Source organism: Raphanus sativus, chromosome 5 (genome assembly GCF_000801105.2).
Source record: "Raphanus sativus cultivar WK10039 chromosome 5, ASM80110v3, whole genome shotgun sequence".
Taxonomy (NCBI): Eukaryota; Viridiplantae; Streptophyta; class Magnoliopsida; order Brassicales; family Brassicaceae; genus Raphanus; species Raphanus sativus.
The window spans coordinates 21,975,201-21,996,842 of NC_079515.1; the positions used below are offsets into that span (position 1 = coordinate 21,975,201).

The window sequence follows — 21,642 nt, forward strand, 5'->3', positions numbered from 1 at the left end:
TTCACAAAAAATAGTCATTCCTCTTCATTCATTCTCATTCCTTTTATTGTAGAGAATTAAAGAAAAAATTTGTTTCTCACTAAATTATATATTTTCACTAATTTCGAAATTAGTTATGATAATTTATATTATTAATTTCAAACAAGATCTCAATTTCGAAATATTATTAGATATATGATTAATATTAAAAAACTTATACTGCTAAAAGTATAAAATAAATATATATTTATATATAACTAAAAACAAACATCCGCGCGGTTGCGCGGATCAAAATCTAGTGTATCTATTAAAGGAGAAGTCACAACTTCTAATCATGTGTGATATTTTAGAAAATGGACTACTTACTAGAAAATGCAGAAAATGCAGTCAATCTTATTATAAGCGGTTATGTCTGATTTTGATTTATTTATAAATTATTTAAACGAATCGGTCCTATAGTTTTTCATTATTAATTTGGTTCATGTAAAAACTATACGATAAAATATGAGACTCTTGATATGTTACTAATATTTTGAGTATTATTGCATTATTCACAGGAAGTTGACCAATGACGACCATATAGATAGTGCATAGCAGACACCATGAATAGTAATCAAGAAATTGCTACGATATTTTTTTTTTTACTTTTTATTTTGGTACAAAACTTGCTACAGTATGATACACCATGACTAATCACGATTTTTTTATAATAATATGAACCAAGCAAAGTTAGTCTCTATTAGAATAATAAATTACATAATGAAATGATCAAGAATTAAATACAAATGTATGTTTGTATTTTTGTTAGAATAAACAACTATAAAATGAGTAAGCTTTACATATATTAAATGTATAAAAACGATCATGTTAAACGTTATGATTTTGTTAAAACTGTTCGGTTACATATCTCTCTTAGGCCTTTTATTTATTTGATGGAGTAAAAAAAGGAACTAATATATTGTTAGGATTTGATTATATATGCAAATTAAAAATAATAATGTAAATGGTTTTCTAGTAAAAAGTCCATTTTAAAATATAACACATAAAAGAAGTCATGAATTCTATTTTAATATATAAGATTTGAAACATATATGAGAATCAAACAATAACTCAGCTCGGTTTGTTGTCAAATGCATAACAAAGCCTTACCTTACCGCTCATATGCATACACCCATATAACTCAATGTCATAGTTAGGTTTTGTTATTATTTAGAAATAAATCATAAGTAGACAATAACCAAACCCGAAAATGCATAAACTAATTTGATAAGAATCTAGAATAATATTTTTAATATTAAACCAAATACATGATCTCTTATCAAAGCAAACCAGTCTTCTATTTACTCTAAGTGAACTAACCCAACTAATAAACCAAATAAGTGTTTAGTGAACTGTCGACTTTGACCATTCTTCTTCAGTAAGCAATAATTTATTTCCCCCTAATTTACACAAGAAAATATGATTGAAAATATGTCCTAATGGCTAATGGCGCTTTTTAAAACCAAAATTAAGTTACGTATTTCTAAAATGATATGTGATCAAGATCTTGGATGCAAAATTTGTTTACTTATTGATTGTTTGAATAGTCATTAAGGTTAGTTTATGTAAAATCTAGTGTTGATTAGAATAGATATTCTTTTGAAGATTTTTTTTTGTAATTTGTCTATAAATAGTTGATATAAATATGGTAATTTGATTGGATTTATTAGTTTAGTCGATATTTATATTTATTAGATTTAGTCTTACTGTGGAAGCCCCCTTAGTCTAGTGGTTTGACTAAGGGTTCAATTGCTTCTACACCCGGAAGTTTGGAGTTCAAACCCTAGAAAATACCAAATTATGCAGATTATGGAGAAACATGTTACAGGAGATCTTCAGCTTGGTGCAGGGCGCTCTGAGAACTAGAAGCAAGGGAATCAAAAAAGTTTATTCTTGACGTGAACGACCGCTTTTTCATTAGAGTGTGAGAACCTTAAGGAGAAAGCTTTTTGATTGATTTGTTTACTCAACTCGTAAAGGCTCATCAAACAGCGTTTTCTAGCTTTCTTCAGAATTTAGCCTGAACCGATGCCAGAACTCTCAGTGGTTTGTGGACTCGAACTACAGTAGGAATACCATCGAACATGGATCTCATAGGACGGCTAAGAGTGGTGCAGTCAGGCGGGTATTCTAACAGGATGGTAGAATTGTCGGCTGTAAAAATCGTCTTTGTAATATTTTCATCATTGTAATAACATAATTAATCGACTCAGACGTTAAAAGAAAAGATTTAGTTTTACATTAGTTAAACTATATTTTAGAGTAGCTAGTTAATAATTATATAGGGTATGCAAAAATATATAGAAAATAATTTTCTACTTAAAAATCAAAAATCAAGTTAGGTCTAACTTCGTGTTTCTGCCACAATAACATTTTTATATTTGCCTTTGAGTTCATAATTCTTTGCTTTTGTCACAAGAATAAAGCATGTGATTTGTGGTTCTTTGATTAAGAAACATGTAAAACTCTGTTAGTAATTAATATCGATTCAATCTTCTACAAGAACATCAAAATAAAATTCATAATAATTTGGGTTGAAAATATAAATACTTGCAAACTACTGCTAAATTCATATAAAACGGTTGAGCAATATTTACAAAATATCCAGAAGGTAAAACAATCAAGTGAGACGTATGATAGACGTAAACTCTTTCTTTTTCGTAAACGTAAACTCTTAAAACATAGATCGCCAAAATATAAGAAGTATATTGAGCTTTGAAGAATAAATTACTAGATAGACATTGACATATCTGAACGGTCTGTGTAATGTGGTTTCCTTAAAAGAAATGTGGTTCCCCCAAGAATTGGAGATGTTGAAACTTCTCGCAAGATAATATAGGCGGCAAGTGAAATGCAATTTTGTAGAATAAATTTATTTGAAATGCGTTTTTGTATTTGATGAGACAAGATAATATAGGCGGCAAGTGAAATGCAATTTTATAGAATAAATTTATTTGAAATGCGTTTTTGTATATGTTCTCATCAAAGATTTACTATGTTATAGTGAAAAATTTAAATTAATTTCACATACACTATTTTTTGAATAACACAAAAACCAATTTTTGTAAAAGTTACTTATTAAAGAAAAAAATCTCTCTCATTCTCTCTCTCGAAACCAAATACGATAGTCAAAACAAAACTTAGTTCTGGCCTGCTACCGTGGCGGTTTCGGAAGCGCCCTCTCTCTACCTTTTATTTACTTTTCCTTTTGCTTTCCTACTCTGACCCATATCGAAATCACGCAGAACTGCATCTTGCCTGACGGTGACGGTTCCGGCGTCCATTAGAGACACTGCGAGACTTTCGGTGCGTCTGAGATAGGGGTGGGCAAAAAATCCAAATCGAACCGAACCGAACCAACTCAACCGAAGTCACACCGAACCAAACCAAACCGTGCTCTTTATGTAACCCAATTGGTTCATGTTTTACTCAATTCGAACGGTTTGGTTTGGTTTGGGTTTAAACCGAACCAAACCGATAATCCAATATATATATATAGTAAATATATATATGATATATATATGTATTAACATATTGTAAATTTTAGTTAAAGTTTCGTTTTTCATTTTTTCATAACTTTCATATCTTTAAAAAAATATATAAATACGATTCAAATAATATTATTATATATAAAATCATGTAGCATAAGTTTTTATATTCTCACTCTATCGTTTATGAGTTGATTATTTTTTAATAAAAGTATAAAACTGATGCCTTCATATTTTATAACTAACCCGAACTACACCGAACCAAACTAGACCATAATAATGTAAACCGAACTAAATCTAAAACCGAACTGAACCGAACCGAACTAAACTCAAACCGAACCCAAACCAAAGCTACTTTGGTTTTAATTGGTTTGAGTTTTATAAAACCTAAATTATCCAAACCAAACCAAACCCAAACCGAACCCGAAACTAAACCGAAATGCCCACCCCTAGTCTGAGAAAAGGAGAATCGGCTTTTAGGACCGACGAACTTGCTGGATCGGGTTTCAAAATTTTCAGATATACGCAAGGGTATCTTAGCAGCGGCGCGTGGAACGGAATGACGATTTCTCTGTCCCGGATTTACCCCCTGATGAGGCGGTGTGTGGACGGTGTAGAGGTATGATAGGCGATGGATGAAAGATTGTTCTCCGGTTCTCTGGGACATCACGTTCCAAGATCCAAACTGACGGCGCAGTCAACCGGAGGAATGGTCTTGGACGGTGAAGCGTGGCAGAGCTCCACTTCCCTGCACCGGTGTCTTGATTGTGGTCATCCCAGTGGTTAGAGCTTTGTCTCCAGATAGCTGCGTTTATAGAGAAACCGAAACGCCAACCGTTGCTGACGTCCACTTTTCATTCTAGACGATGCTGTCCGAATTTTTGGCTATGGAGGCAGTGGTTGATGACGAGTATAAACTGAGGTCGGAATGCAATTTCTATAATTTAATTTTGTGTCATAATTGTATTAAGCCATGTCATAATTTGATATGATAATTACAATGTACTTCATTATTATACTCCTTCCGTTTTTTTTAAGTTACATATTTTAGATTTTTTCACACATTTTAATAAAACACATTAAATTTACATAATTTTTTATGTTTATCTTTCTTCCATAATTTTAAGCCAATAAAAATTCAATAAGTACAATTAAGCTTTTTGAAATTTGCAATTAGATAATAAAACATGCATTAAAAATGTAAAAAATTCAGCTAGATCTCTGGTTAAAAAAGAGCTAATCAAAAGAGTTGGAACTGGGCAATCGATTTCTGTTTGGAATGACCCCTGGATTCCAGCTCCTCGCCCGAGATCAGCACAACAAAAAAATCCGGTCCAATTTTTGAACCCATCCTTAACGGTGGAGGATCTCATCAATCCACTGGACAAGTCCTGGAATGTAAACCTGCTCAATGCATACATACACCCGGACGATGTTAAGATCATTAGAGGTATGGCACTTAGCCGAAATCACCGGTCCGATACTTATGGCTGGGCATTTACAGAATCTGGAAAATATACGGTGAAATCAGGATTTCGAACGGAAACCTTATATCCGGAGAGGGAACCAAGGATAACACCGTTTGGACCAAATATAAAACCTTTGCTGGCTTTCTCCTGGAAACTAAACTGTTCGCCTAAATTGCGACATTTTATCTGGCAAGTACTATCGGGAACATTACCAGTGTTCAAAAATCTGAGGACACGTGGTATTGAGTGTGACCTTAGATGTCATATTTGTGGAGCTGAGGAAGAAACAGTGCATCATGTTCTTTTTGAGTGCCCACCAGCACTACAAACATGGGCATTATCTAGGATCCCGTCTCCCCCGTAAATCTTTCCCTCACAATCAGTTTTTACAAGTTTGGATTATTTATTTTGGAGGTTACCGAAAGAGGTGGATTCAAACTATTTTCCTTGGATCATGTGGTATATCTGGAAGAACAGAAATAGTAAGATCTACACAAATAGGGATGGAAATCCCGAGGAGATATTACGGATAGCGGATCTCGAAGAAAAACTATGGACAGAGGCACAATTATTGATACGGGATACTCAGGGAAATGTTCAGTCTCCCACTGACTGGCACACTATGGGTACAACTAGGGTATGCTTTGTCGATGGATCTTGGAAGGAACAAGATGTATTTACTGGACAGGGGTGGTATTGCCGAAAGATAGATTCAGAGGACAAGATGATGGGGGCAATGAATCTCCGACGTAGCCTATCTCCTTAACACGCAGAATGTGAAGCGCTGATATGGGCAATGGAGTGCATGAAGACCCTGCAGTTCTCAGATGTTGTGTTTGCTACGGATTGTTCTCAATTGGTGAAGATGGTATCCTCACCCGATGAATGGCCAGCATTTACTACACATATGGAGGAATTTCAACGAAGTAAGACTTTTTTCCCTAAGTTCAAGATCATACATATTCCAAGGGCGCAAAACACAATGGCGGACAAGCTTGCTCATGGGGCAAGGAGTTCACCATCAGCTATGTTATATGTCGATTCGATTCCTCCGGTTTGACTATCTGAACCGGTAGAATCACGGTAGAGTAATTCATTGTTGTCAAAAAAAAAAAATGTAAAAAATACATCGTTTTAAAACATTTTTTTTGCTAGAATGTAACTTTAAAAAATAGAGAGAGTATTAATTAATAGATTAATGTTAACCATGTTAATGTATTTTAACTTAATCAAACAAAAATTCAAAATTTTATTATATTTAAACTAGCTGATATGATCGATATTTTAAATAAATAAGCATTAAATACAATTTAACATAAATTAAAAATATTTTTTAACAATGTAATGTTAACTCTATTAGAATTAAATTAAATAAAAGTGAAATAGTTAACTAATTAATTAGTTAATTAAAGATTGTGAAAATTTAAATAAAATAAAAGTGATTTTTGTATATTTAGCTTAATGATCGATGATGATTGATTTTTTTTTGGCAAAATAATATGATCATCAATTTATGATCAAACTACACATTATATAAGCCATAGTAACCTAATTATTTAACAGCATGCACTAATTCGTTATTATCATGCCATCGAACTATATATTCTATCATGCCAAGCACTAACTCGTTATTATCATGCCACTAACTATTTTTGTATTGATTTTTATTTTTTATTTTTTCTTTTTAGATCAGTTTTCTCAACCAGAAAATCAGTGGATATATGCAAAATTAATATAACAAATCTGACTTCTATTAACCACAAAACAATACTAAACATTAAAATTAGATAGTACTTATCTTGACGAGGAAGAAGTATTGCGAAGATCAGATAGCTGACATAGAGATGGAAACCTTTCATCTTTATAAAGAATATAAATATAACCATGAAATGTTTAGATTTTGCTCATAAAACATGACTGCTATTTACAACATTATTTGTAACGGTACTAATCAGAGTTAGACATCCCTTTATATACTAGACATTATTTGTCTAAACTTTCAGTATAGGACTTTATTTGCATTAACATTTGATACATTATTTATATATTCCAGATTCATATATGAGTAACAAAAACAAACCTCAAGCAACGAACACTTTGAATATATATGTGTGGTACATATACTTATAAATGATAAACATCTAGATGGGTTTGACCTATATCAATATTTTATTATGTCTGATTGGTAACGGTACGATGCTGAGTTTCAAAATGTCTGATTGGTAACCGATATCATAATCCAGAAACCAAACTAATCATAGAATTTCTTAAGTACTAAATAACCAATTCAAATTGCTGAAATCTTGTGAATGTTTCATATTTTAGGGTAAACGGGATCATAAACCCAAAAAAAAAACAGAGTAATCAGAGGGTTTAAAAGGATTGATCCTAAATGCTTAGCTTAGATTTTGTCATAGATGAATCTGACTCGACGTAGCTCCAGAGGCGGACCCATGTGTTAAGAAGAGGAGTCAGCTGACACCCCTTAAACTTTATAAATTTAGTTTGCCAAGCTAGTACAACTGAATTTCGCTAGTTCTGTTGGTGTTTTGACTTCGTCTAACATCCTAAGAGCATTTCCAACCTCATTCTATTTTTCAGGTTTACTCTAAATATAGAGTAACTTGTTTTTTTTTTGTTCATCACTCTATTTTTTACTCTAAAATAGAATATCATTGGACAATCTCTATTATAGAGTCACTCTATTTTAGGATAAAAATAGAATGAACCCTTGGAGATGCTCTAAACCAGGATTCAACGCCCGCTTGACACCACTTTCTTCTCTTTTTTTGTTTTGGATTTAAAGCCCATATAATTGTTGACCCAATAATCCTGGATCCGCCACTGCGGTAGCTCTCGAGTCCCGTCGGCTAATTGTCAGGATCGGTCCTGAACAATGCCTCATGAAACATTTGCAACAGGCCCCCGTTTTTATAGGCCCCCAAATATAAAAATCCGTTTATGCTATATATATATATATATATATATATATATATATATATAAAGTTTTGTAATTGTATAAAGCTCACGTTAAATTTTGTTTCACTGGGCCTAATAAGCTAAAAAAGTCCAAGACATCAGCAAACCTAATTAATATTAATTAACGTTTTTTTCTTTCTGTTCTCTAATATTTTTTCTTGTCGAGAAAGACTCTTTGGCTTCTTTCTCTTTTCCCATCGTTACCTGCAACTAATAAAACACAATTACACCATAAGTCAAAACCAAAATCTTCTTGTCCTGCATAAGTCATGACAGGTAATTCAAAATTATGTATTTATGTTATTCACTTCATTCCTTATTGTTTTTTTCTTCTTTACAATTATGTTTCACTTGTTTCAGTCACATGATTACTGTAAATTTGATGATATAGCCAATCTTACTATATTTTTCTTTGACATGAACTTGCTAGGAATTTCTACAAGAAAAACAAAGTGCAAATCAGGAGCTCAAAATAAAAGAAAGAGAGAAGAAGAAAAATCTCAAGCCAATTCTATGTTAAGGTATGTTATAAAAACCAAGTCTCTGAGAACTGATGAAACTGATGAGCGTAGTGGAGCTGGTAGTGGAGCTGATGATGAAAATCATACTACTTTAGAGGAAAATGAGATAGAGGAAACTTTAGATAAATCTGAGAAAGAGGAGAACAAGAGTAAGGATGATGTGAATGTTGAGGAACAAGAGGAGATTCTGGATAAATCTGATCCTGCGAATTGGAAAGTAGTTGATCAGAGTTTGAGAGATTTTCTAGTGAAATCAGGTCCTATTAAAAAAGTACATGAGAACTATGTATTTCCAAAGAATGATCAAGGTAGACATTTTTCTCATAAGTACTACAAAAGAGAGATGAAAAATGGAGATAAACAAGAAAGGAGTTGGCTACTGTATTCAAAGGTATCAGACAGAGTATATTGCTTTTGTTGTAAGCTATTTGGTCGGGTTCAAGATGTCTGCCAATTGTCAAGTAAAGGGTTTAATGCTTGGAGGAATATCAAGATAAGGTTGAGTCAACATGAAACTAGTCACTGCCACATTGTGTGTATGAGTCAGTGGATGGAATTAGAACTGAGACTAAGGCAGAAGCAGACAATTGATCAGTGTCTTCAGGAAGAAATCAATAAAGAAAGAAATCACTGGAGAGAGGTTTTGTTGAGAATATTTTCACTGGTAACAACTCTTGCTAAGCAGAATTTAGCATTTCGTGGGACTAATGAGAAGCTTGGTCAAAAAAACAGTGGAAACTTTCTGAGTTTTGTTGAATCATTTGGAGACTTTGATCCAATCATTCGTGAGCATATCAGACGGATTAAGGAAGGAGAGACTCACTATCACTATTTAAGCCACATGATTCAAGATGAATTGATTGTTATGCTGGGAAATGAGGTTAAGCTTATGATCATCAAGAAAATTCAAGAGGCAAAGTATTTTTCGGTTATTCTCGACTGCACTCCAGATATGAGTCACAAAGAACAGATGAGTCTTATCATCAGATGTGTGGATGTCTCCATGGCTAAAATACAAGTTGAAGAATTTTTTGTGACATTCTTAGAAGTTGCAGATAAATCTGGAGAAAGACTTTTTGAGTTGCTTTGTGGTACATTGGGTGGTCTCAATTTGAGAATTGATGATGTGAGGGGACAAGGCTATGACAATGGATCTAACATGAGGGGAAAACACAAAGGAGTCCAAAAAAAATTGTTGGATATCAATTCAAGAGCATTTTATATGCCATGTGGTTGTCATAGTCTTAATTTGGCACTTTCCGATATGGCTAAATCATCTAAAAAAGGGATTGCTTTCTTTGGAATCATTCAACGGCTATATAATGTGTTTTCATCATCTACAAATAGGTGGGAGCTGTTTAAGGAGATGGTAGGAGGTCTCACACTTAAGTCATTTTCTGAAACTCGTTGGGAGAGTCGCGTTGAAAGTGTTCGAGCAATTCGATATCAAGCTCCAAAAATAAGAGAAGCATTGGATTACTTGGCAGAAAATTGCAATGATCCTGAAGCTCGCAGCAATGCTGAAGTTCTTGCTACAAGTGAAACTCACGGAATTGGAGGATTTGAGTTCTTGTTGAGTTTGGTTATTTGGTATGATCTTCTGTTTGCCGTTAATACGGTCAGTAAGGTGCTGCAATCAAAGAATATTAATATTGACGATGCTGCTGTTCAGTTGAAAGGGTTAGTTGCATTTTTGAAAGATTACAGAGAAACTGGATTTGAAAAAGCAAAAGTAGAAGCTAAGATGATTGCAGATTCCATGGATATTGAACCAGATTTTCACTGTTCTCCGAAAACGTGTTATTATAAGGAAAAAACAGTTTGGTGAAGAGATACAAAGAGATGATGATTTTGAGATGCTGAGTGAGGAAGAGAAGTTTAAGATTGGTTTTTTTTCTAAGGCTCATGGACCAAGCTATAGTATCTATTCAAATGAGGTTTGAACAATTTGAAGAATTTGGGAAAATTTTTGGATTCTTGTTTGATTTAGAGAAGCTCAGATCAGCAACAGATGATGGTTTGAAGGCATCATGTTTCAACCTTGAAGCTTCTCTTAAGCATGGTGAGATCTCAGACATTGATGGAAATCAATTATTCCTAGAACTTAGGATTTTAAGAAATGTTTTACCAAGCGAGATCAACAAGGCCATTGAAGTGTTTGACTTTCTAAGAAGTTATGAAGTTTGCTGTTATCCAAATATATGGCTTGCATATAGAGTGATGCTAACTATTCCAGTTTCAGTCGCTTCAGCCAAAAGAAGTTTTTCCAAGTTAAAGTTAATAAAATCTTACTTGCGATCCAGTATGTCTGAAGAGCGATTGAATGGCTTGGCAATGCTATCAATTGAAAGAGAGATGGTTGGGAAGCTTGACTATCAAAGTTTGAAGAATGACTTTGCAAAAAAAAATGCAAGGAGAAGTATTTTTCAAAAGATGTAGACAATTGTTTTTTCTGTGAGAAAACTTATGTTTTATTAGTCCTTTGTATTCGAGAATATTTTTATGAGTTTGGTTTGGTTATTATTTTGTGACGTTGTGTACTGGCCCCCATTTTCTATTTTGTTTCAAGCCCCCGAAATCTTAGGACCGGCACTGCTAATTGTGTGATAGTAATGTAAACGCCTGGCTCGTCCTCTTCGATCCACTCAGCCTGCATTTCACTAGCATTGCTCATGGAAGGTGCCTCATCTCTTGAGGAAGTGGTGGTTCCTGTTGCATAGCATCCATTGGAGGTCCTCCCATAGTTGTTAGAGCCACCATTGAAATGATGCGGCACATTAACTCCTGGAGGTCTGAAATTGTGTCTTGGTGTCCAGTCTTTGCTCTCTCTCTCTCTCTCTCTCTCTCTCTCTCTCTCTCTCTCTCTCTCTCTGATTCCATCTTCGAGTAAGTTGAATCTCTCTGAGACTGGAAAAAATAAAAAATAAACAAGACCACATTCACACAAGGTTCTTGTCTAGAGGGGACACGTGTTTTTTTTAACCTGGTCCTCGGATCTTGCAGGCGTTTGAAGAGCTTGGCGATTTAAATCTCTGGACATTGTAAAGCTCGACGATTTTGTCATAGTTTGCCACTTGTCGAAAATCTCCTCGGCTTTCAGAACATGACATAAGTAATGGTTAGTTTTCATCATGTTATGCGATCTGGAATCTTATATAAATAAGATCGGAAAGGTAGACTTGGGAAATTGATGTGAGCTTCGGTTTCGTAATGTATTAGAGAGAGACAAAAAAACGGAGTTCCCTCTGTCACATGACAAGAATGAATCGCTGTTCAATAACTCAGTAGGGATAATATATTGGGAGGAACTACAGAGGTGAGTTACTGCAGTAGAGGGACTCAATTAAGTTTTTAGCTTCTTGCTAATTTAAATAATGGGTCAAATAGGTTCTCTAGAATGGGCCACTATATAAGTTAAAACATGAGATGACCCATACAGCTTATGAAGATAAGCGTAAGTTACAAAAAAAATAAAGAGATGATAGATATTCTCTAATTCTAATTCTAATACATCTCTATAATATTATTTGAGAAGTCAGTTTCCTATGTGTCGCGCTCACGTTGATTCTCATGATGGTTGATTACGTGAATACCCTTAATGAATTAATTTTAGTTATACCTAATTATCATTACTAAAAATTGTTTAGTTTCCTTTTTATTAATAAAGCTTTAATTATCTTTTTATTATAGTTTATTTATTTTATAAACCCATATATATAGTAAAAAGGAAATATCTATAAAATATATAGATTTTGTATATACAAAAAACGAATTTATTTTTTCCTACTTTATATTTTCGCTAAAAACATAAATAAAAAAGTGAATATCTAATATTTTTCAAAATATATAGGTGTATATATATTATTAAAAAATAGTTAAGATAATTTTTAAGAAAACATATTTTATAATTATTATATTTTTGATTAATTGATTTTAAGAAAATTAATTTCAAACAACGTAAAGTGATCATCTAATATCATTAAGAAAAATTATAAATTAAAATTATTTTTTACCTAACTTTCATTGATTAAATTATAAAATGTATTCACAATTCTAAACAAGTGATGATTTACCAATTATTATGATTTAGTTTTTTTTTTATAAATATTCATATATGTACATGAATTTTCAAATATTATAAAATATGTTCATGAATGTAACTACAACATTTTCTGTGTGTTTTTATCTTTTTAAAAATAAACTTACCAAATTTTATAAGATTTATAAAATATATTACAAATATAAAAGGATGAACTGAACTAAATTAAGCTAAGAATAGTAATCCAATTTTAATATTATTAAAGTAAAAAAAATAGTTGTCCAATTTGAAATAATAGATGCAAAACATACCCAACAATGAACACTTGAACTGTCCAAAATATTATGTTTGAAATAAGATATCTAATTAAGATGAAAACACACGGATAGATACAACCTTTTGAATTTCTGGGTGTAACTACCTTACGAATTTGAAATTAATTAATGAAGTTTTGAAATATTTCTGAATTGGTTTGCTTATTCAATTCTCAATCTCTTAGCACATTAATTTATTTTATATAATTTTCTCCAAAATAACATATATTAATATTTAAAAATATTAGAAGCAATTATTAATGCAATTCCAGCTTTATATTTCTTTTCTCAGAAAACATATATTAAATTATAAAAACTTGTATAAATATATTTACAAATCTAATAAAATGAACCAAACTAAATGAAATTAATCTAATTTTAACTTAATTAAAAAGTGTTGTTTACTTTCAAACCAAATATGGAGCTTAACGATACCATACATGAATTAATCCAAATTACTATAAATAGAATCGCATATCTAATTAAGATGAGAACATAGTGATACTTAATATTATTTTCATGATATAAATTAAAATAACTTAAAAGTTATGAACAAATGTATAGATATATCTATATAATGATATATATACAATTCCCTTTATTCATCATAAATATAAGTTATAAAGTTACTTGAAAGTTATAAGAAACATATGTAAATATTTTACAATTATCATGATTTGATTATTTTATAAGTATTTATTCCCGTGCATGAGCACGGGAGAATCACCTAGTATAAATAATACCTAAAGATTGTAAAAGGTAAAAACCTAATAAGCATCTAAAGTTTCGTTACCGTCACGTCTCGTAGCTAGCCACCTCCCTCGCGCCTTCTTTTAATCCATTGGATGATGACAATGACAAGAGAGGCATTGAGATTGCTCGATCTTCCATGGGATTTGGTACTTGAGATACTCTATAGAGTTCCGGCTACATCTCTGGGACGATTAAGTTTTACTTGCAAGCGATGGAACGCTCTATTCAAAGATCTATTCAAAGATGACGAGTTCATCAAGAAGCACTTGGACAAAGCAGCAAAACAGCGTATAGTTCTCATGTCGAGAAATTCAAAGAAGTTTTATTCAATGAATGTAAATCTCGATCCCGACAACTCTGTTGATCCACAAACAAAGTTGCTTAACCTCAAAGTTTTCCACTGTCCGGAACAACTCAAGATATATCAAATATTTCACTGCGACGGGTTGTTGTTATGCAGCACACGGGACAAAAGACTCGTGGTTTGGAACCCTTGTACTGGCCTAATCAGGTGGATCCCATTCACTGGTCTTTTCAAGGATCACTCGGAGTTTGCCCTTGGATACGAAAACAATAACAAGTCTTGCCAAACCTATAAAATCTTGAGATGCAGCTGGGATTTTCTTGCCGCAGAATTTCGAGATGTTGACTCTGCAATCTATGATTTTGAGTCTGATTCTTGGAAGGATCTTATTGACGTGTTTCCCAATAACTGCAGTAGAATAATATCAAAGGCAGTATCTTTGAAGGGGAATATTTATTGGATTGCCAATATAGATGATGAAGATGATGAAGAAGATGTCTTACTTAGTTTCGATTTTTCAACAGAGAAGTTTAAGTGTTTATCTATTCGATTTTGGAGTGGCCATCATGATTTTCTTCCTACAACTCTCTCAGTTGTTGGAGAAGAACGACTGGCAGTATTGTATAGCAGCTATTCTCAACCACAAAAGATTGAGATATGGACGACGACACATGATAAGATTGATCAGGCCACACTTGTGTCGTGGACCAAATTTTTATCACTGGAACTAGATGGGAATAAGCCTCAGGTGGATCTTTCATGTGACGCAACTTTCTTTATCGACGAGGAGAAGAAAGCGGCCGTGTTATGCGATCTGGAATGTATAAAGAAGAAGTGGAAGAATATGGTATACATTGTTGGAGAGGACAATCGGTTCAGGAAAATACCCGTAGGAGTAGTATACAAAGAAAAAAAAGATATACCCTTAGGAGAAAATGATTTTTCTTTGGGTCCAGTTATTCACAATTATGTTCCAAGCTTGGTTCGAATCCAACAGGGTGGAGTCATGACACGAGAACGAAAAAGGAAAAATAGGCATTAGTGGTTTATCAAACCACCGAAAAGGGATTTTTCGGTGTTAGAGTGTTTTGAGTTGATCTTTACATTATACACATCTTCGGATATTTAATAGTTTTAAAGTTTTTCTGTGGACTTATCTTAAACTAATGTTTCGGTTTTGAATGTTTTATATTGTCTGCCCAAAACTTCCATCTCCAAATTTAAGACCAAAGGTTCTTCAAGCTACAGTATGTTTTTCTTAACATAGTAAGTTGGAATTAGACTCCTGTCCTATGATACCAATTATTTATTAATTCTAGGATTATACTCCTTAAATTTGATTTATACTATCAGTGTATGCAGATTGCAGAGAAAGACAAAATGTATTTTTTTTTCTTATCTATGTGCAACTTTTCTTGGTCCTAAACCACAAAAATAAAAAGATTGTTCATAGTAAAGCCGTTCTCATGGACTTGAGGAACACTCCCACTGATCGTCACTAGCTTTGTCCCTTTTACCCTTAGAACTATGCGAGTGTCCTTAGCCAACCAAGTAAACCAAGAAGACCAGCATCAAGTACCTTTGATTTTCTCTCAAGCCCTATAAATTTAAATGAAAAAAATGTTAGCTTCTTGCGCTCGTAGCAATCAACAAGTCTCCATGACATATTACAAAAAAAGATGACTTTTCTAACCAATGTCAGCAGCTACACGATGAGCACACATCACTCCTGAGAAAGCCACAGCTATAACTCCCTGACCAGGAAAACAACTATCCCCAACGCAGTACAAACCATCTATAGCCTATTACAATCAGCCAAACCATTAGCCAAAACCATTTAGTTAAGCCACAGAGCCTGTTAAGGAAATATGATATAGTTTGAGGATCTCTTTGTAATTAGTTTATACTTGTATTTACCCTATCTATACCTCTGTATAAATACTCTCTCTATACCTAATAATACGTTTAAGTCTTGTACTCTATATGGTATCAGAGCCTGATATCTAAAGCCGCCATCTTCCTATTCAATTTTTTTTCTTCTCTCGACATCAACATGTCCAGCTCATCGGCTTCTGTTAACGAGACTATCATCGTCTCCTCTAACCCAACTCTTCTGAACATCAACATGACCAATGTCACCAAGCTCACCAACTCCAACTTTCTCATGTGGAGTAGACAAGTCCATGCCCTTCTTGATGGGTACGATTTGGCGAGCTTCATTGATGGATCTGCTACCGTTCCACCGCCTACTATCACCGCTGCAGATGGATCGCTGGAAACAAATCCTTCCTACACGCTGTGGAAGCGCCAAGACCGATTGATTTACAGTGCACTACTTGGCGCAATCACCATGACTCTACAGCCTATACTTTCGACTGCAACAACGGCATCCGAGATATGGAGGATCCTTAACGCGACGTACGCAAAGCCTAGCAGAGGACATGTGCAACAGATACGTCACCAGCTACGCTCGTGGACGAAAGGCACGAAGCCTATTGATGAGTATTTCCAGGGGCTCACAACCCGCTTTGACGAACTCGCTTTGCTTGGCAAAGCTCTTGATTCTGAAGATCAGATCGAGCATATACTGAACGGCCTCCCAGAAGACTACAAGACGGTAGCTGATCAAATCGAAGGTCGTGAAACTCCTCCTTCCTTGACTGAGATCCATGAGAAGCTTCTCAATCAAGAGGCTAAACTTCAAGTCGCCTCTGTTGCTGTCTCCCCTGCACCCGTGTCTGCAAACTTCACAAACTACAAGAACTCTCCAACGACTGGTCGCAACAACAGCAACAACTATCGTCGTGGAGGTTACCGTGGTGGTGGTCATTCTCACCAGCACCACCCGTCCAACCCGCACTCACAGCCGTCTCAGTCTCGTGGGTATCAGGGGAAGTGTCAAATTTGCAGTGTTTTTGGACACAGTGTGCGTCGTTGTCCACAACTCTCTGGTGGAAACTCGAATTACACAGCACCACCACACTCGAATGTATGGCAGCCGCGTGCTAACGTCTCTCAGGCGTCTCTTTACAACCCCAACGCATGATTCCTTGATAGTGGAGCAACTCATCACCTTACTTCCGATCTCAACAACCTGGCTATACATCAGCCGTATAATGGTGGAGAAGAAGTAGCCATCGCAGATGGTTCAGGTTTACGTATCACTCATACTGGTTCTTCTTCACTCTTAACACCTGTTAGATCACTCAAACTGCAAGATATACTATGTGTGCCCAATGTTAACAAGAACTTGATTTCAGTATATCGATTGTGCAATGCTAATCAAGTCTCGGTGGAATTCTTTCCTTCTTGTTTTCAGGTGAAGGATCTCTCAACGGGAATCCGGTTGCTCCAAGGACACGCGAAGGGTGACTTGTACGAATGGCCTCTATCCTGTCACAAACCAGCCGTATCCCATGTCTCCTACCCCGATACCAAAACTACTCTTTTTCAGTGGCACCATAGACTTGGCCATCCTTCTTCTTCTACTCTTAAAACGATTGTTTCTAGTTTTTCTTTGCTATGTTTCAATAAAACTTCGAGTGTTTCTCCTTGCAATGATTGCTTACTTAATAAAACCCAAAACCTTCATTTTCATCAGAGTACCATTGTTTCAACTCATCCTCTTGAATATGTCTTCTCTGATGTTTGGCAATCACCTATTACCTCCACTCAAAACTTTAAATACTATCTTGTTCTAGTGGATCATTTCACCCGATATACATGGCTTTTTCCTCTTACAGCTAAATCCCAAGTCAAAGAAATCTTTCTCAAATTCAAACCCTTAGCCGAAACCAAGTTTCAAATCAAACTTCGCAACCTGTATACAGACAATGGTGGTGAGTTTATTGCTCTTCGTCATTTTCTCGCTACTCATGGTGTCACACATCTAACCACTCCACCCCATACCCCTGAGCACAATGGCTTGTCTGAAAGAAAGCACAGACATGTCGTTGAAACTGGCTTATCTCTCCTGTCCTCTACCCAAATGCCTTTAACCTATTGGCCTTTAGCCTTCGCTACAGCAGTGTTCCTTATAAACCGATTACCCACACCAGTTTTGTCTAACCTATCTCCCTACCAAAAGCTCTTTGATATCCAACCAAATTACCACAAACTTCGCACCTTTGGCTGTTTATGCTTTCCTTGGTTACGACCGTATGCGCCAAATAAGCTAGAACACAGATCATCACCTTGTGTTTTTGTCGGTTACTCCTTAACTCAGAGTGCATATCAGTGTCTTGATCCAGTTTCAGGTCGTATCTACGTCTCTCGGCATGTTCGTTTTAACGAGACCGAGTTTCCCTATCCCAAGCTAACCACACCAAAGTCCTCACCTATACCTGAACCAAACCCAGCTACACCTTCCCCACCTTTTACCACGATACCCTTGCCAAGGTCATTTGTACAATCTCCAACGGTGTCTGAAAGCAATCTGCTACCTGCGAGTGATTCTTCACCATCGGCATCACAACAGCAGTCTCCGAGCTCCACAACTCCGGCACCGACTCCGGTTCAGTCCTCTCCATCTACTACATCTACTTCACAGGACGATGCAGAGCCTGAACAGGTTCCCATAGCTTCGCCTGCTGCTTCGACAACACAACCAGCAGCTCCGCCTCCTGCTCCGACAACGTTACCAGTTGCTCAGCCTATCCCTCAGCCTGTCGCTCAGCCTGTTGCTTAGCATGTTCCTCCGTCTGTTGCTCCGCCTGCTGCTCAGCCTGTTCCGCCGACACATTCCATGACGACGCGTTCGCGGAATAATATTGTCAAACCAGTGGTCAGGTACAATTTAACTGCTTCTATCCAATGTGATCCTCACTGGATTCCTTCTACTTGGCAGCAGGCCATCAAACATGAACACTGGCGCAAAGCAATGAGCTCTGAGTTTAACTCAACCACCGAAAACCACACTTGGGATCTCACTGCTGCAACAGAGGCAATGAACATTGTGGGTTGTCGCTGGGTCTTCACGATCAAGTATAAGCCTGATGGTAGTATTGATAAATACAAAGCTCGCATTGTGGCTAAAGGGTTTCATCAACAGCAAGGAGTGGACTATATCGATACTTTTTAGCCCAGTGATCAAAGCGACAACCATTCGTATTGTTTTGGGATTAGCTGTGACCAATGATTGGCCTGTTAGGCAGATTGATGTCAATACGGCATTTCTTCAAGGATACTTAAACGAAGAGGTCTTCATGGCTCAACCTCCAGGCTTCACTGATCCTACTCGTCCTACACATGTATGTAGGCTGTGGAAAGCCATCTACGGCTTGAAACAAGCTCCACGGGCCTGGTACTCTGAGCTAAGATCATTTCTCATTTCTTCTGGTTTTAAAAATTCCCTCTCCGACACCTCACTTTTCATACTGAAAGTTCAAGGGAAATTTATATATGTCTTGGTCTACGTAGACGACATACTTGTTACTGGAACTGACTCACATCTTGTTCAGCGTGTTATCACTCGCCTAGCGAACAGATTTTCTATCAAGGATATGGGGGATCTTAGCTACTTTCTCGGCATTGAGACGAAACGTACTTCACAAGGAATGCACTTGATGCAAAAGAAGTATATAACTGATCTCCTAGCTAAGGCGAATATGCTGCATGCTAAGCCAGTGGCAACACCTCTTCCTACGCATCCAAAGCTTACTCTGAACTCTGGCCAACCGCTGACTGATCCTCATGAGTACAGACAACTAGTTGGAAGTCTGCAGTATTTGGCACTAACGAGACCAGACATCTCCTATGCAGTGAATCGTCTCTCTCAGTTCATGCACAAGCCGACCTCAGATCATTGGCAAGCTCTCAAGCGAGTCCTACGTTATCTCTCTAGCACCTTGACTCGTGGGATTTTCTTGCGCAGAGATAACTCCACCAACCTCCATGCGTTCTCAGACGCAGATTGGGCTGGTGATTCCGACGATTATGTCTCCACCAATGCATACATCGTCTATATTGGATCTCATCCTGTATCCTGGACTTCGAAAAAGCAGCAAGGTGTTGCACGATCTTCTACGGAGGCAGAGTATCGAGCTGTGGCGAATACAGCTTCTGAATTACGATGGGTCTACTCTCTTCTTACAGAACTTGGCATCAAGGTTTCTGCAATTCTTACGGTCTACTGTGACAATATAGGCGCCACATATCTCTGCGCTAACCCGGTTTTTCACTCGAGGATGAAGCATATCGCTATTGATTATCACTTTGTTCGTGAAAAGATTCAAAAGGGTGTCTTACGTGTCTCTCACGTCTCAACGAAAGACCAACTCGCAGATGGACTTACAAAACCGTTAGCTCGAGCACCTTTTCAAACTATACGAGGCAAGATTGGTGTTGCTTCAGCATCACCATCTTGAGAGGGCGTGTTAAGGAAATATGATATAGTTTGAGGATCTCTTTGTAATTAGTTTATACTTGTATTTACCCTATCTATACCTCTGTATAAATACTCTCTCTATACCTAATAATACGTTTAAGTCTTGTACTCTATAGAGCCATCTATCTTTTCTTTGACTTACAGTTGTGTTAAACGGCATGCCTAGTAAACCTTTTGGTGTTCCTCTTGGCATTGGCCCGTAAGTTCCCTTATCCCGAGCAAGATATCGCCTGTGTGTTCTTGGTGTGCCCACCTGCCTTATAAAAACACCTTAGATATACGTGCTAAGTACTCAAAACTAAGGCCTAGGCTTGCTCTCATGCAACTGCATATATAGGTACAGGTGTGAATGGCAAATCTAGGCTCATGAACAAAGATTAAGCCTAACCTCCTTAAACGTAATAGATGAACTGAGCCCAGGAAACAGTTTTTTTTCTAGCCTCTGTATGATTCCAACTGCCACCTCTTCTTTTTTCGCCTCATACTCTTTTGGAGCGAGTCCCTAGTACCATAATTTAGATGAAATGGTCAACGAATTAAACCGAACCAAACCGATAATCCAATGGAAGTGTGTTTTTTTTTCTACTAATAAATAATAGATATTAATATACTGTGAAGATCTTATTATATAAAGCTTGATATTTCAGTTACTAATTAACATGATCGCAACATGTGTCAATAAATTTTTTAAGATTGCGACATGTGTTAATCTATATTATAATTAAAAATATATATTAAGATAATAACAAAAACAAATTTTGTTAAAAAGCAATTGTAAGCACACGTGTCAATAATTTTTTAAGATTGTGACATGTGTTAATCTATATTATAATTAAATATATATATATATATATATATATATATATTAAGATAATAACAAAAACAAATTTTGTTAAAAAGTAATTGTAAGTATATCTAATAGTAATTTTCCAGTTTTAAATCCTAAATAAAACATAGTTGCAAATAGTTATTTGATAGTAATTTTCCTTTTAATATTTTTAAAGAGGTTAAATTTATAATGATATAAAACATATATACTACGATAACAAAAAACAAATTTTGAAATAAATTAATTTTGAAATTGATTTAATAGTAAAAAGGAATATTTTAAAAACACTTAATAATATTCTAAAATTACTTAATAAGAAACTTGGTTCTTCAAAGTTGTTAATTAATGTGATATGTGTTAAACTATTTCATAATTTAAAATAAATATATAAGATAATAAAAACGATTTTTGGTGAAATTAATTATATAGTAAACTTTCATTTTCAAAGTTACTAATTAACATGATCGCGACACATGGCAATTAAAACTTTAAGATTGTAACATGTGTTAATCTATCTCATAATTAAAAACCTTATTAAAAATA

The 21,642-nt window shown here is 35.3% G+C and overlaps 2 protein-coding genes and 1 pseudogene across 3 annotated transcripts; 2 read left to right on the top strand and 1 right to left on the bottom strand.

The window, feature by feature from the left end:
• Positions 1-8,467: 8,467 nt before the first annotated feature.
• LOC108858528 (uncharacterized) lies at positions 8,468-10,914 on the top strand (annotated as a pseudogene).
• A 2,637-nt stretch (positions 10,915-13,551) lies between these two features.
• LOC108834604 (putative F-box protein At3g17500) lies at positions 13,552-15,027 on the top strand. Its single transcript, XM_018607930.2, has one exon. The coding sequence runs from the start codon at positions 13,674-13,676 to the stop codon at positions 14,925-14,927; it is 1,254 nt and encodes a 417-aa protein (XP_018463432.1). The 5' UTR covers positions 13,552-13,673; the 3' UTR covers positions 14,928-15,027.
• A 191-nt stretch (positions 15,028-15,218) lies between these two features.
• Positions 15,219-20,790, bottom strand: LOC108805161 (prolycopene isomerase, chloroplastic-like). Of its 2 annotated transcripts, none has more exons than XM_018577134.2 (4): positions 20,659-20,790; positions 20,413-20,523; positions 15,579-15,687; positions 15,219-15,484 (listed from the first exon to the last, which is right to left on the bottom strand). In XM_018577134.2, the coding sequence occupies exons 2-4, from the start codon at positions 20,461-20,463 to the stop codon at positions 15,411-15,413; spliced, it is 234 nt and encodes a 77-aa protein (XP_018432636.1). In that variant the 5' UTR covers positions 20,464-20,523; positions 20,659-20,790; the 3' UTR covers positions 15,219-15,410. The 2 variants fall into 2 exon arrangements, with proteins under 2 accessions (XP_018432636.1, XP_056842460.1); XM_056986480.1 differs by having other exon boundaries at positions 20,413-20,527; positions 20,659-20,764.
• Between the last annotated feature and the right edge of the window lie 852 nt (positions 20,791-21,642).